The sequence below is a fragment of the Patagioenas fasciata genome, chromosome 1 (genome assembly GCF_037038585.1).
Source record: "Patagioenas fasciata isolate bPatFas1 chromosome 1, bPatFas1.hap1, whole genome shotgun sequence".
Lineage (NCBI taxonomy): Eukaryota > Metazoa > Chordata > Aves > Columbiformes > Columbidae > Patagioenas > Patagioenas fasciata.
The window spans coordinates 68,077,813-68,090,675 of record NC_092520.1 but is presented as its reverse complement, the minus strand read 5'-3'; the positions used below and the strand labels follow the sequence as shown (position 1 = coordinate 68,090,675).

At 42.5% G+C, this 12,863-nt stretch overlaps 1 protein-coding gene across 1 annotated transcript in view; it reads left to right on the top strand.

The window, feature by feature from the left end:
• Positions 1-255: 255 nt before the first annotated feature.
• SLC9A2 (solute carrier family 9 member A2) overlaps positions 256-12,863 on the top strand; it is a 31,850-nt gene continuing 19,242 nt past the window's right edge. Inside the window, exons 1-3 of the mRNA XM_065843030.2 lie at positions 256-611; positions 6,159-6,622; positions 11,787-12,037. Of these exons, the coding sequence (XP_065699102.2) occupies positions 323-611; positions 6,159-6,622; positions 11,787-12,037 (1,004 nt within the window). The 5' untranslated portion in view covers positions 256-322. The remainder of the gene's footprint in view (positions 612-6,158; positions 6,623-11,786; positions 12,038-12,863) is intronic.

Genomic DNA, 12,863 nt, shown 5'->3' with positions numbered 1-12,863 from the left:
CAGCGGCTGGGATCCGGCTCCCGCTCGGGTGCTCCCGTGGCGTCCGACAGCGATCGCCCGGCCCGGGGGCGCGGGGGCGGCCGGCTGCGGCGGGGCGAGCCCGCGGCTTTGCCCCGCGGAGGCGGCCCCGGGGGCGGCCCGGGGAGAGAGGGGAGCCGCTGCCGGCCGGCGGCGCCGGGCCGGGACTCGCCCAGTCACCGGGGAGGAGGCGGAGCCGGCGGGGCCGCGGCGGCGGCAGGTGCCCGCGGCAGGGGGATGGTGGCGGCGGCGGCCAGAGCGGGGCCGTAGGGCAGCAGCGCACCGGACCGGGAGCGGGGACGCCATGGGCAGCCGCGGCGACCCCCGGCGTCCTGCTACGCCTCTGCTGCCAGTGCTGCTGGCCGTACTGTTGCCGGTGCTGGCCGTGCTGGCGGCCGGGACGGCGGAGGCGCGGGCCACCTCTGAGACCCAGCCGTCCAGCGCCTCGGCGATGGGCACCGGCACCCCGCCGAGCCCCAGCGGCACCGCGTTCGAGGAGACGCGGCTCCACGTCTTTACCCTGGACTACCCCCACGTGCAAATCCCCTTCGAGATCACCCTCTGGATCCTGCTGGCTTCCCTCGCCAAGATCGGTGAGCAGGGCCGTCGGGCGACCCTCCCTCCCTCCCTCTGCCTTCCCGGGCCGCCCGCTCCCCCGGGCAGCCGGGCTGGGGCCCTTCGCGGGCTGCGGCGGGGGAGCGGCTGTGGGGGCAGCCGGTGGCTGATGCTCTTTGGCGGGGCGGGGTGCCCGGCGGTGATTTGAGTGGCAGAAGATGGGGTTTTCTCGGTTAGGAAAAGTGCGGAGGAGGAAGGAATTGACCTCCAGCCCCCTGCAGCAAGGCGTGAACCTCAGGCTATGAGGACTGTAAAACCCAGAGTTCACCCAGGGCGCGACTGGCTGTTCCTTGATCGCCCTGCTGTCATTTGAGCGCTATCTTCTTAAAATAACGCCACATATAATGACAGCTTCAGAACAGAACAACAGATCGATGGAAAGCAGATATTTATGAGGGGAGAGTAAGCTGCCTCCTTGTACTTTCCCACCATTCACTTGTGTCCCGAGAAAGATAAAAAAGACAGCACTGAATGAGTAAGAAAGGCCACCTCTTCCCTCATGTGGAAAATATTTGTATTGCATAGTTTCACTGTGTTTTGTGTAGCTTATATATAATGCTTTTAATTAGCTTTCTGTGTCCCAAACAGAAAAACAAATACACTATAATAAACTGAAGAATGTCAGGTACAGGTGTACTAGAGAGCTATTTAATAATCAGTAAATCTCCATAAATTATGAACTTTGTATCTTCTTACCTAGAAGATAATCATAATGTAAGGAACAACGACAGAAGTTTACTCATACTCCAGGTGTTTGATTCAGAACTCTGATTTAGCAGCACAGATTTCCATTAAAAACTATGATCATACTCATTTTGATAAAATATTTTGATAAAACCTAAAACTTTGGCTTCTGCTTGTGACATTAAAATAGACTGTGTCACATTCTGGCTAGTGATCAGGTAATTAGGATTCTGCAAAAACAAAAAATTGCACTCATCTCCTGCCATGGCTAGTGTTATAGTTGGGAGCCTGATCCTCTGCTCAAGAAACTTGCTATGGCTTCATTATTTCTGCAGAAATATTGTATGTTGCATCCATTAAGGATGCGTGTATCTTGATGCATGTATCTTAATGCATTAAAGATGAATGCTTATCTTGAGTATGTATTTAAGTGTTTGCAGAATCAGGACAGAGTTCAAATATGATACACCCAAGTATGTAATAAACTATAATAGCCAGAAAATCTGGAGTTTGGTAGAGAATTTATTTCAGACAGTTGAGTATTGTAAAATTGCTCTGGCTTCTGAGTTTAGATACATCAAGAACTCTTGAATAAGCTAAGACTGGTGAAAAAGTTTCTGTTTTATTAAAGACTACAGGGAAGCTGTTTGGAACACGTAAACACATACATCATAATATATCATTTCTGTAGGACTTCACATTCTGACTATCATACAAGTAAAAAAAAGAAAAAAAGTGACTTGACTACTTTAGTTTTCCAAGCTGATTGCAGTACAATTAGCAAGCAAACAGTATAGATGAGGAGAAATGCATATAATTTTTAAAACACATCAGTTACACCAAACGAGAGCTGGTGTGGCTAATCTAGGGCATTACCTCTGCTGTTCTAAGCGTGTGTGCACTAAGCAATGAGGGCCGGATCCAGGAGAGGCCCTGGGTGTGGCGGTCCTCAGCTTTGCCACACCTATCGACAGGCGCCCTGACTCCGGGACTGGAATTAGGAACATCCAGTTCTTGCTCTTGGAGCTCCGTCTGTGCTTCCTTATCCAGTGAGTGCATCAGGTAAACCTTCCCAGGACAGACTCCCATCTCTTTTAAGTCACAATCCCACGGCATTAATTTTTCCCTCACTTGTGCCTTCTTTTATGTTGAAGGTAGCCCAGATTGGCAGAGTTCTCTAACCACTGAGATACAGAAATGTCAGCTCTGCTACATCCTACTGTGTTACTAAGAGTGGGCCATGTGTTTCATTTCAAAGGGATGAAGAGTGGTTTTCCAGCTCATCTCACTGCCTGTAGCCCCAAGATCATCCCTGTGAGAGCAGAGGCTCCCCAGTGCATTCCTTTCCCCAGGTTTTCCTGCTGAGCAGCGCAGGCATCTCTCCGCTGTCACGCCAGGCACCTTGAGATTCATGCACTGCCCAGGAAACTTTGGTGCTTAATCTGGCATCGCAAATTCCTTTCTGGGGCTCGGCACCGAATGCTTACGCTTGGCACTGCCAAGTAGCAAACCTTTATGAACTGAGCCCTAAGGTCTTCTCAGCTGCAAGGAGCTCAGAAGATAGAGTCGCATTTAATAACGGTGCTTAGAATGTTTGAAGGATCCCAAAGACAACTGTATTGCAGCACCTGCTTATCACTTGACTGGAACCTTTTTGCACAAATGTGTTTTTTTACAGAAGTGAAGTTTCACTGAAGTTGAAGGGTTTTAGCACCTGAAAGGTGTCCCAGATACTAGCTGTGAATGTGTCATCATAAGCTAGGTTTAGAGAGAGCAAAAATGGCAGCATGAAAAAGGAAAATCGGAAGTGGTCAAGTTGCCAGCTTGAACATTTTGACAAATTACATTTTCACAAAGGCATTAGAAACTTGGTGCTTTTTATTGCAGCAGAGAACTAGGGCATATTTAGAAATTTAAGAAGTTGCCTTGAGCAGCATTGTTATTTTCTGGCTACCTCTACTTATGTAACATCTTGGCTGGTGATACCATATATAAGGTATGTTACTTACATGCAGATGGACTCCACCAGTATATTAGGTAGGACCCAGTGCACCCGAAGTATGCTGCAGTCTCTGGTTAGTGAGGCTAGTCTATTTATCTCCCAGTTCTGCCAAATTCCTGTGCTACTAGACCTACAAAATGTTGTCTAGCCCATCCAGATTGCCATTACTTCTACATTTAATCACAAATGCACAATTAGATGTGCTTCTGAGAACAGAGCTGAAAACCTTCCAACACTTCTCTCCTGAAAAAAATAGTTTAAGTTGTCCAGAGGGCCCTTGGAAAGCTCAGGTATAAGTACACATCTCAGTGGCATTTCCATCATCAAAGAGCACTGGATTTCACCCAAGAAATAGGAAACCAGGACTCTAAGGACTTTCAGCTTGAAAAATACTGAACTTGTACTTTAGGCAAGTGTCCTAATGCCCAGTAGCCTGAGGGTAAACACCATCTTTGCTGTTGAAGCTGGGTCACTGCATAGTCAGGAGCCCAAGAACAGGGACAGAGGAGGAGAAAGTACCTCTGGTCCCGGGTTTAGCATAAAAGTCCAAGCATTCATGTACTGTAGGGGATCTTCTCCCAGGGTGTACCTGCCCATGTGGCTGTTGGTCCATCAGAGCAGGGCAGATGTCCCTCATACTGCAGGGCACCTGCACCTGATGTGATATGCACTGGATCCTAAATCCTAGCTGCCTGCTTTTAAATGGGGAACCACAACCTGTCCTTGATCAGTTCTGAATGTCTTTCATGGAGGCAGGCAGTCTTTTGGGAGTTTTGATGCTGTTGACATGGATAAAAAGCACATTTAACTTAGTGGCAGCTTTTCCATTACCTTAAAGGGTGAGAAGGGGTCCCAAAAGCTCTGAGAGGTATGGATTTTTTAAAGAGGGACTTGTAAAGACGAAAAGTCAAAGGTTTTTCTTTCGTATTCACAATAGACATTTCATTGCGATTGCATTACAACTGGTTGGAATGGTTTTGTTTTCATTACAAGCTGAGTTACTGCATAGTCAGGAGCTCAAGAACAATGTTAAAATTACCCTACCCTCCAATTTTTACTGGGAAAATGATTTTGGATACTTGTAAAAACTTTTCTTTTAGCAAAACCTTACTCAGGGGGAAGTTAATCACTGTATTGGAAATTTTGGCATCCCACCACAGCAGAAACTAAGACAAATCATAAAAGGTTTGTGTGGAAGTGGCTGAAAGGTGAAGAGTTAAGTCTCCAACCACAAATTTTTGTGTTTCCAGGGTCATTACCTGTTCTGCCAATGTAGGATATTGGTGATTCTGGTTTTGAGGAATGACAGTGAATTTGACATTCCCAACGAGCCACATAGGCTGTGTTTATAAATATTAAAAAGCAGTCTGAATCCACCCAGAAAGGAAAAAAAAAATGCAGCTTGAGCTGCTTACTTTTAAAAATATTTTTAATAGTTATAGAACATATAGTAAGTATATATACAGAAGTAAAAAATATGTAGAGTAAAACAGCTTTCTCCTTGGTCCTTCTTAACCATTTATTTTTCCTAACTGTAAGTTCAGGCTTTCTTTTACCTGGAAAAAATCTATCATGAAAGGCAAATTAACAAAATCAGTGTTACAAGAGACAGAAGCCTGACATTGGGAAACTGGATGTGAACTATGCCAAGATTGCACTAGTTTAACTGTTTCAACTACAGGTGTGATTTTTACTGAAATAGTTTTACTGAAATAGATGCCCGTTATTACCACACCCAGTGTTTCCATGCAGCTCTCATTTAAAATAATTTAAATGCTTTTTAGTTAGGCAGGAATTGTGGGATCTTGTGGGTGTGGATAGTTTTCTATATAATTATGTGGGCCAAATATAGATAAGGAGGAGCCTGGAAAAGATTGGCATCGTCAAGACCTGGAATGTGACCTTGGTTCGTAAGGTTGATTGTTCCATTGGATTGGCCAGAGTAAGCTCCTTCAAAACTTTTCCCATTCATTTCCAAAATCATCCTCAAACAGTCAACTTTTAAAAGTAACAGGAATCTGTAAATCAGAACTGCATGGCTTGGAGAGTTTTAGTAGGCTATGGAACATTCAACCATTAAGTCCTCATTCAGAACCTTTTTCTAAGCTTTTGTTTCAGTATTGTGCACGGATTTTTATGAGAGATTCCTGACACTACCACAATTCATATAATACAGAGCACGAGCATAATAATACAGGTTACAGCTATTGTCACCTTATGGAAAATATGTTAATTCTTGTGAAATTAAATTGGAGGCTCTGCTAAAATTAAAATAATAATTTTGTCTGTAAATGCTTCCTCGTGGTCACTGGGGAAGTGACCGTGGGTGACTGGATGCGGGTCACATGTTCTAGTTCCCCTCCATAGACCTGAGACTCTAAAAGACATCTAAAAATAAAATGAATGTATTCATTAAGCTCTTTTGTGAAGCTGTGCATGGAGGAAGGGGTGATTAGTATGATTTTTTTTTCTCTATCTAGATGTTATTTGCCTTAGTAAAGTGTTTGGATTGTGTTTTCAGAGGATTCCACGTCACAAAAACCCTCATGCTTTCACAAACAGAAACCTTGCACATGGTTGCTCCAGCCAGCCTAGCTATTAGCTGGAACATCTCACTATTAAATTAACTCTCCACCAAATTATCTTAATTAACTGCCCTAGCTGACAAATTTGCCTTGACCTGTTATGGTGGTTCAGCTAAGTCTTTGCAATGAAAATGAAATTGCCCTGTGATTGTTGTTTGTTTACTATAGAAACTAAGATAACAGAATCTAGACTAATTGTTTGGATTCAGTACAAATAACCATTTTACTTTCTTGTGTTTGAATTTCCTTTGAAGGCTTTCATCTCTATCACAAGTTGCCCTCAATAGTACCTGAAAGCTGTCTCCTCATTCTGGTTGGATTGCTTCTTGGTGGGATTATTTTTGGAGCAGAGGAGAAGTCCCCACCTGTAATGAACAGTGATGTTTTTTTCTTGTATCTTTTACCACCTATTGTACTCGACGCTGGATATTTTATGCCAACTCGTCTTTTCTTTGAGAACTTTGGTACCATATTCTGGTATGCCGTGGTGGGTACGCTCTGGAACGCCATTGGCATTGGAATTTCACTTTATGGAATTTGCCAGATCAGTGCATTTGGTTTGACTGATATCACATTGCTGCAGAATTTGCTCTTTGGCAGCCTCATTTCAGCTGTGGATCCTGTGGCGGTGTTAGCCGTTTTTGAAAACATTCATGTCAATGAGCAGCTTTACATCCTGGTGTTTGGAGAGTCTTTGCTGAATGATGCTATAACTGTGGTAAGTTACTTGATGAATGATGAGTTGATAAAAATGATAAATGATTGTTTGCATACCACTCCATTATATCTCTGTATCTGGTTATTACAGTTTGCTAATAGATGGAAGTCAAGCAGTGCTAATGTGTTTATGTAATACTCTGAACTTTAGATTTAGAAACTACCTCAGTGGTATCTTGCTACACCAGAGTAATGTGTAATGGTAGCATGTTTGCTCTAGGGATTGTACTACCTGATCTCTTCAGTTTCTGTATCTTTGAGTTCTGTTACTTCTGTAATCTGAAACTGGAGGTTTTCCTCACCTGCAGAAATGTCATTGGACAGGAGAGGGCAAAGGGCCAGTGTGGAGTGTCCCACAGTGTGTTCACAGGGAGAATGGGCAAATCACTGAGATGGCACAGGACTTGGCTGATGTGAGTCTTGTGCATGTGCCCAACCAGTTGGAGCTGCCCTGAGACCACCAATACATTTCTCCCAGGCTGCAGATGAGATAGGACCGATATTTGGAGGCAATAATTTCTAATCATTAACTAGCTGAACTGGGTTTCTGGTGCTGACCTGAGGACAGCAATCTGCAAATTCCATTAACACCCCCAGTGCCCCTTGTTTGCACCTGATGACACCATGTCTGGGACATTACTCCCATTTATCCATGCCTTACTTGAAATCCTGCCCATGCCAACTATGTCCTGGCATGCTTTCTGTTTTGTGAGACATGGAGGTCCAGTTTTTCATATGCCAGCAGGATCAGATAGATTCATAAATTGGGTCCGCACCTTCCCTGTCACTGACTTCTTATTCCTGTCCCATTCTATGCACCATTGTCCTCTGGTTTTCCTCTTTTCTAGGACTTTGCCTCACCTGCTTAGCACATGTACATCTTATCATTTAATCTGAGCCTTGGTCCTGATCCTTTCTTGCGTGTTCGTGGGAGTACTGTTGTGTTTTGTTTTTTCACTTATGCTCCATGCTTTACCAGATTCTGTTGCTATCCGGTCAGCTGAATCACATCCTCTTTTATGGGCTTGCCTTAAAGCCTAGCTTTTCTTATTATCTTACAGCTGATGCCTGCTGTTACTAAACTGGTACTTAAGCTAGTCCTGAAAAGAAGTGGGTGTAAATACTGAGTTTCAAAAGGCTTAGCAGTTCAGCCATGGCTGTGTCTATCTCTATTCACTTTTAGTAGCCACTCATGCAGTGGAATTCTTTCTACACAAGTTTTTTGTTTGTTTGTTTGTTTGTTTTTTGTTTGGGTTTTTGCTTGTTTGTTTGTTTTATTATTATTTGCTTGTTTGTTTGTTTTCTGGGGAAAAAGGTAGGTTTTATATTAATGTAAGCTGCTTCTTTTTTTTTTTTTTTATTTTTCCAACCAAAATCACTTTTTCCAGTCACAAAATCAATCACCTTCCCACTGGAGCAGCAGTTAACCCAGCAAGATTTGCTACAAAAAGCACTGCACCCCGATGGTAGAAGTATTCGCGTGTGCCATTGCCCAATGGCAAATTACTCCAAAATGCCATTTTTATAGCACTGGCATGGCAATTTAATAACCGTGATGCATGGCTTTTCTGTAGACGCCATTGTTGCCTCCTTTGGAGGTAATGCTTTCTCACAGCATGCCTGGCCAGATGCCCTAGCACAGGAAGTCTACTCTGAGTCACAGAATCATAGAGTCTGTAGGGCCAGCCCAGCATACACGCTGGTCATACATATATTCATGAAGGAGTGAAAGGAATTTAGAGTACCTTTGGTCTTACTTCCCAGCTATCACTTAAAGATAGCACTTGGCAAGAGAACAAGCAGTTTTCACATGCTAAGCATTGGTCTGCTAATGGTTCCTTTTTATGATTTTGCACACCTGCAATCATATGATTATACTTAAGACATGACCCAGGCTGTCACACAGATCCTCCATGGGGTGACCTTAGAGGACCTCACCTCCCCTGCCCATGGCAGTGCTGCTGGACCAGTCCTCGCTGTGGTGCTGCCCGGGTTCTGCACCTATTTGCTCAAAGATGATGTTTTGTAAATAGGATCTATTCCTCTGCCTTTGTTGGGTTACTGGGTGAGCTGATAAAACCAGCCAGCAGGAAGAGCTAAGCACCTTCCAGCTTTCGTTTGCTGGAGCCCTTGAGTCCCACCTACCCTAGCCGATGCCCCCAGTGCAGTGCAGGGACAAAGCTGTGAGGGGAGTTGAATGCAGACTGGCCATCCATGGAAGCTGCTTAATTCCTATGGCCACTGCAGTATCAAAAAGCCCAGGGGCTACACATGGGCAGTGCAGACACAGTGTGGCTTTAGTAAACATGCTTTGTAAGTACTTTAAGCCCTTTTTCCTGCTTTCGGCTTGCATTGCCTGGCTGCTTCTAACAAAAGTTTTTATTAGGATAGCAGTGTCATCTATGCTTTCCTTTTTCAGAAAACGTGCTACTACACCTTCATTTTAGATGCAAAGTGGGATGTGCTGTCTCAGGAATCTCAGCTCTGTTGCATTTCTCAGATGGTTCTTCATGCCTGGTAGTTTTTGTGATATGCCCATGCATTTGGATGATTGTTTTCCCTCACTGATGGAATTTTGGAGCTTGACTTTGGCTGAGGACAGTGTTTGCCAGTTGGCATCTTGTTCAGAGTTGGTCTTTTACTGAAAGATCAGGTCAGTGATGACTAGCACAAGTGATATTAAATCGCAAGGTCACAGTTGAAGTTTAGTGCTAACAGTTGAAATTCCAATTCTGGGCTTAAAATCACAAAGAAGGAGCCAGTGTCATTACAATAATATTATTCCCATGTTAGAAAACATCAGAGCGGTGCTCTGTATTCTGCTTCTACTGAAAACATTATTTTAGAGTGTTTTAAAGTAATTTCAGAATTAAACACTAATAACTGAGAACTGATGAAAATAGGCAATTAGTGTCTAGGAAGAACAGAGATACTCTGGGACAAGATTAAAAATTGATTGGTGACTAATATTCCTTGGTGTTATCTTCAGTGAGTTCAGCTGAAGGATGTTAAGTAAATGCAAATCTTGAACTTGAAAAAACCCCTGTTCTCATACCAAATGCATTACAAAATGTGACCAGAGTTGATGTTGTTTAACTCACCTGAAAGCTTAGAGAGAGCTGTAAAACTGAATTGCTGTAGAGTAAAAGGGTAGTGAACCTGATTTTTATCTCATTTGCAGCAGTGTAAATAAAGAACAATAGGAATGAGATTAAAATTGTGTTCATGACATTCTGTAGTCCTAGCTGCTGCTTCTACCATGGCGGTCTGGTTTTGATCTGAGGTACAAAGGAGAACATTGCTTTTCTTCTTTCAAATAACTTACGGTCAGATTTGAGATTTATGGGGATGTCTGTATGTGGAAACAACAGGCTCCATTCTGTTTGCAGGGTGGCTACTTCTCTGTGAGCATGAGGTGGCATTAGGGAAAGGTTATTGCTTGACAAGATCAAAATGTTATGCTTCTTTACAAGCAGTTCTCAGTGGCCTTACTTTGGAGACTTACCTTATATAAATTTATATAGTTACTTTTTAAAAATACAAGAAAGGCTATTTAGAACTCCAATTAAAGAAAATAATCATCTTCCCTAATACATACGAAGGGGCTATTGCCACATCAAATTCTGTAGATCTCTTGAAGACTAGCACAACTCTGGGGTAGTCACAAGTTTCATCCAGTGACTCAGGGGAACTCCTCTCCTTGCAAACACAAATCAACAGTATTTTTTCTTCACTCTGTGATTCACGGAGTCCTATGAGTCTGTGGACTGAGAGGTCCTTGTAAAGTGAATCATCAAAGGCACACGTATTGTCAATAGGCTTAATTCTGGTGTACTTCATGCAAATCCATCAGGTCCATAATTAAAAACAGGTTGAAAAACAGTGGAGCCTATGACATTATTTTCTTGTCCTGCACAGGACATAGTAACAAGGAACAGTGCCAAAACTTTGGGAATCTGCATCAGAGTAGCAAGATTAAGTGGTTTGTCCAGGTGGAAAAGGACACTTTTCCTAAGTGGACTCATCTGAGGGCATAATTTGTGTCAAATCAATAGTTCATGCTCCTGCTCTTTTTCTGTTTGTTGCTTTGTAATGAAAATTTTTGGGGACCATGATAGGTTTGATTTAACCTTCTTGTTTCATGCTTGCCCTAGAATATGTTTTTTTCTTTTCTTTCTCAGTTCTTTCCTCTCACTTAACCCGAAGGACCCATAATAGGCCGTGTTTTTGCATTATTCTATAGTGAGAACGTTTGTTTCTGTAAGACCTATCAAATTTTGGCCAAGAAGAGCTGTACAAATTACTTTCTGACAAGTGTGAGAGAACAAGACTGCTAACATGGCAAATCCCTCCCAGTCACGATTCAAACACCTACGTTCTGTTTCCTGTGTAAAACAAGGCTCTTTGACTAAGAAAATATGATAATCACATTGGCCCAATTTATTTTGGAGGGTGGTTATAAATACTTTGGAAATTAAACTGGACAAACACATGGTAATGGATCTTTTAATGGGAATTAAATCCAAATCTCTAGAATTAATCTAAAGTTTGAAAAGTCTTCAAGTCATTGGATTCCTAATGGTTAGTAAGTCAGAGAAAGAGTACTTAATGAATGGCACATTTCTTGGACTTCTTGGAGTCTCTCCACTTTCTGCCCTACCCTATGCCAGATGGATCTATGGTCTAATTCAGTACTGCAACTCTTGATGTCTTCTGTAGATCAAACACATTTGAAAATAATGTGACTTTTCATTGATTATGAAACTGTTTTTTTTTCTTCTTTTTTTAAAAAAAAATTTGATTCTTAGGAAAATATGAAATGGCCATTTATGGAGAAATTAGAAGCTCTCCAATTAATTGAATTTAAAAAATATATATATATATATATATAAGATAGATCTATGATCCTCTCCTGCAGAATGGCATGGGTTAAGAAACCTGTCCCATATGCCAAAATGGGAAAAATTATATTTGCCCTTCTCTGTATATCTTCCTGATGTTTATAAATGACAAGTAATATACCAGAGGTAAATAACAGTGTATCTCAAAAGTGAGTTCAAGGTACATAGAGAAATTCAAAGTTCAGCATTTAAGCAGAGGAGCATAATGACATGAAGGGAAATAAGAACAGTTCAGAAACATAATGTGCTTTCTTTTTCTCATAGGTCCTGTACAATTTGTTCAAGTCTTTCTGCCAGATGCGCACAATTAAGGTTATTGACATATTCGCTGGGATTGCTAACTTCTTTATAGTGGGGATCGGTGGAGTATTGATTGGAATCCTTTTGGGATTTGTAGCAGCCTTTACCACCCGTTTCACCCATAAAATCCGAGTGATTGAGCCACTCTTTGTCTTCCTGTACAGTTACTTGTCATACATAACAGCTGAAATGTTTCATCTCTCGGGCATCATGGCGTAAGTACTCCAAACTTCAGTAATAATAGCACCCAAGTAAGAATGCCAAAGGAAATTGCAGCAAGGGTCAAATTTTGCAAACTTTGCCACATGGCATCGTTCCACTGTGTATGGCAGTGATACTGGCTTGAGGATTTCCGGCCTCTCCCGTCCTGCTTCCATCCCATCCTCTTGGCTTCCACCACACCAGCTGTGTCACTAAAACTGGTCATGGCATCACAACCATAAACCATGTCTTTGAAATGTTCCAAGTTAAAAATAATCCCTTGCATTTTTGTTGGGGTTATTTTTAACCCAGATCAGTTGGGTGACCTGTGTCCTCATGTGACCCTACAACTAGTCATAAGGGCATGGCTGAGGGGTGGCCCACAGTGATGCAGGGAGAACGGTGGCTGGGAGGGAGTGGGAGTGGTAGCTGGGAACTTCATGAACTGGCTTCACTTCCAATGCCAATATGTTGTGAAACTGCATCTTAACTCTTACTCATATGAGCAACCATTAAGCACCATTCAGTGAAGACAATGTATATATCATTGATGCAAACTCCTGCTGGATTACAAGCACAGTAAGGATTGGGTGAATGTAAAATTTGCAGAATCTAGTCCTATGCTAATATAACCGTTTAGTATCTTGCTATGTATGCCTGTGTGTTACAATGCTCTCTGTATACATCATTACGTATAAAATAATATTATTCTTCTCACTTCCAACAGATAAAAATATTTTCATTCCTGTTTTTTTACTCCTGGCCTTCAGTAGAGAGAGCACAGGCTCTCGCTTGATCCTGTTTATACTGTAACCACCTCAACTTTAGAAGGAACCTTTA